This window comes from Cyprinodon variegatus, unplaced genomic scaffold (genome assembly GCF_000732505.1).
Source record: "Cyprinodon variegatus isolate N-32 unplaced genomic scaffold, C_variegatus-1.0 Scaffold1268, whole genome shotgun sequence".
Taxonomy (NCBI): Eukaryota; Metazoa; Chordata; class Actinopteri; order Cyprinodontiformes; family Cyprinodontidae; genus Cyprinodon; species Cyprinodon variegatus.
Window position 1 is genome coordinate 87,831 of NW_015151721.1, and position 2,762 is coordinate 90,592.

Consider the following 2,762-nt stretch of genomic DNA (forward strand, 5'->3'; position numbering starts at 1 on the left):
ACAGGCTAATGTTAGCATGGTTCTAGCTAGGCAGCCTAATGTTAGCATGGTTATAGCCAGACAGGCTAATGTTAGCCTGGTTATAGCTAGGCAGCCTAATGTTAGCATGGTTATAGCCAGACAGGCTAATGTTAGCCTGGTTATAGCTAGGCAGCCTAATGTTAGCATGGTTATAGCTAGGCATGCTAATCTTAGCATGGTTATGGCCAGACAGGCTAATGTTAACATGGTTATAGCCAGGCAGGCTAATGTTAGCGTGGTTCTAGCTAGGCAGCCTAATGTTAGCATGGTTATAGCTAGGCAGGCTAATGTTAGCAAGGTTATAGCTAGGCAGCCTAATGTTAGCATGGTTATAGCTAGACAGGCTAATGTTAGCATGGTCATACGTAGCTAGGCAGCCTAATGTTAGCATGGTTATAGCTATGCAGGCTAGTGTTAGTATGGTTATAGCTAGGCAGGCTAGTGTTAGCATTCTTCCATTAATGATGCAAAAACCGGCGGAGGATCACAAAGATGGCGCTCTTTTCTGGTTTAAACAAAGATGCCGCACTAAAAAATAAGAAAACCAAGTCACTTTCAAACCCCTGATTTTCCGTCAGGTTTTAGCCGAAACCCAACAGCAGCACTCGTTTTAACATGGAAAAACACAGATATCTGGGTAATGACTCCTATAGAAATATGTTGGCTATAATAACAAACGTGTATATACTAATTATAATCCAACCCCAGTGAGAGGCTAAGACTTTAATTTAACAACATCTAAATAAAATAGAGAGGGACATAATTTATCCTTCCTATGTATGTACACAGAAGTGTAAACAAAAAGAAATTTAGTTAAGAACAGCTCTCTAGACTTTTTCATTTTTTTTAAAGTGCAGCCTTGATAAGGTCAGCAGCAGTGATAAAAAAAGAAAATTGTGATGAAAAACAATAAATAAAGTAATAATGAGCTGTATTATATATATCCTGAATAACCAGGGGCAGAGGAGTCTCCTGTCTTTTCAGTGTCATCTCATAATGTCTGTTCTCCAATATCCATTTCTTTGTCTTTCTGTTTTCATTGTTCCTTGTCTTCCATCATAAGTTAATAAATCTTAATAAATTACCTCATTTTTATGTGTTTGTGTTTTTTAACTGTTCTCATTAAATCATCTTGAACGTTGCTCTTGAGGACCCTTCCTTCCTTCCTTCCTTCCTTCCTTCCTTCCTTCCTTCCTTCCTTCCTTCCTATGTAGAGTAGGACAGTATATTTCTGTAATGTGGCACGCTGGCTTTGCTTTCTACAGATTTCCTCTCACTATTGTCTTTTGACCTTTGACCCCACAGCTGTGCCGGTTTACCACTCCTGTCCCCCACCTTGCTGTTTACTCTGGAATCCCTGACCCACCCTCTGCCACCGCTTCACCCTCCCTTCCTTTCCTCGCCCACACCCCGGTCTGTCCGTCCCCCATCAGCGTGGCCTTAGACAGCACCTCGGCGTCGGAGCGGCGCCTAGAGGCCAGTGAGGGTGAGGGAAAGACGGAGGCGCAGGCCCCCGATGGAGGAAGCTTGTCCAAGTCTCGAATGGCCCTGTCGTTGCGCCGTCTGCTGAAAAGAGGCTGCAGCCCCTCCGCCATGTTTGCCAGCCTGTCACCTAAATGCCACACAGCAGCCACGACAAGCAGTCGCATTCAGCCAATCACGCCGGAGGAGCCCAGCCACGCTCCCCCCAGGAGAATCGGCAAGTAAGTTTCACCGGCAAACACTGTCCTCAGTGTTTAATCTTTAATCTGATGTGATGCTTCATGTGGTTTAAAAACTGATTGAACACTTTAGTTCATGCTGCGCAATCAGCAGAGAGCATAATCAACATCACTGATGTTTCCACTTAAAGAAAGTGCCTCATTCAGGCCCAGAGGAGGTGGAAATAATGGAAAAACACAAGAGACAAAAACAGGCTAGGCAGCTAAAGAAAAATGGCATTGTACAACATCAAAATATCTGTACATTTTCTTTCAGTATTTATTTACAGCTAAACACAAACAGTTAATTCTGTTCAAAGTTTTTGTTTTATTTTGGAATAATTTGTTTTAGGACATATATTTTTTCTAAAGAAAAAGCAGCATTGATGAACATCAAACCTGAAAAGACAACCAAAGTCCTTTGTGTGATATCTTCTAGCTTTTTCCAGATCAAAGTAGACATTCCCCCGGAGTGCAGGATCTACCCCATTGAGTCTGAGGATGAGGAGGAGGAGAACAGGCCTGCCTCACGGGACCGATTAGGAACCGAGGAGATTATCTGTCCCTGGGAGAGCCTCACTCGACAGAACGGGGCCGGATAATTGGCTGGATTTTTACAGCTCTTTCTACACCACCAGACTCTTTAGGGTGGAATATATAACCCAAATGCAAACAACATAAAGACCTGCATGAATCACTCAGTCTGGGACACCGAACGATGAGAAGTCAGAGAGGGTCTATTTCTTACTCTATTTCCTGTCCAACATGATGAAATAATGACGCTGCAACAGAAAATCTAGATATTAGCTATTGAAAGGAATGCTACAAGAGTAGGGTTCAATGCCTCATGAGGCTTCATCTCACCATCACCACACTATCTCACCCACTGCCGCATGTCTAGTGACAGCATTGATTCAGTGTGACAGAAATCAGGAAAGTAAACAATGGAGAGTAGCATGGAAGGAAGCAAGTGCATTGTCAGGGTGTGCTCCATGTTTATCGAATGTAAACAGAGTTGTTTCTGTTTGTTAGATCAGAAGC

At 43.0% G+C, this 2,762-nt stretch overlaps 1 protein-coding gene across 1 annotated transcript in view; it reads left to right on the top strand.

Annotated features, from left to right (window-relative positions):
• rgs9 (regulator of G-protein signaling 9) overlaps nt 1-2,756 on the top strand; it is a 31,452-nt gene extending 28,696 nt beyond the window's left edge. Inside the window, exons 18-19 of the mRNA XM_015401859.1 lie at nt 1,327-1,724; nt 2,161-2,756. Of these exons, the coding sequence (XP_015257345.1) occupies nt 1,327-1,724; nt 2,161-2,323 (561 nt within the window). The 3' untranslated portion in view covers nt 2,324-2,756. The remainder of the gene's footprint in view (nt 1-1,326; nt 1,725-2,160) is intronic.
• Nucleotides 2,757-2,762: the final 6 nt, after the last annotated feature.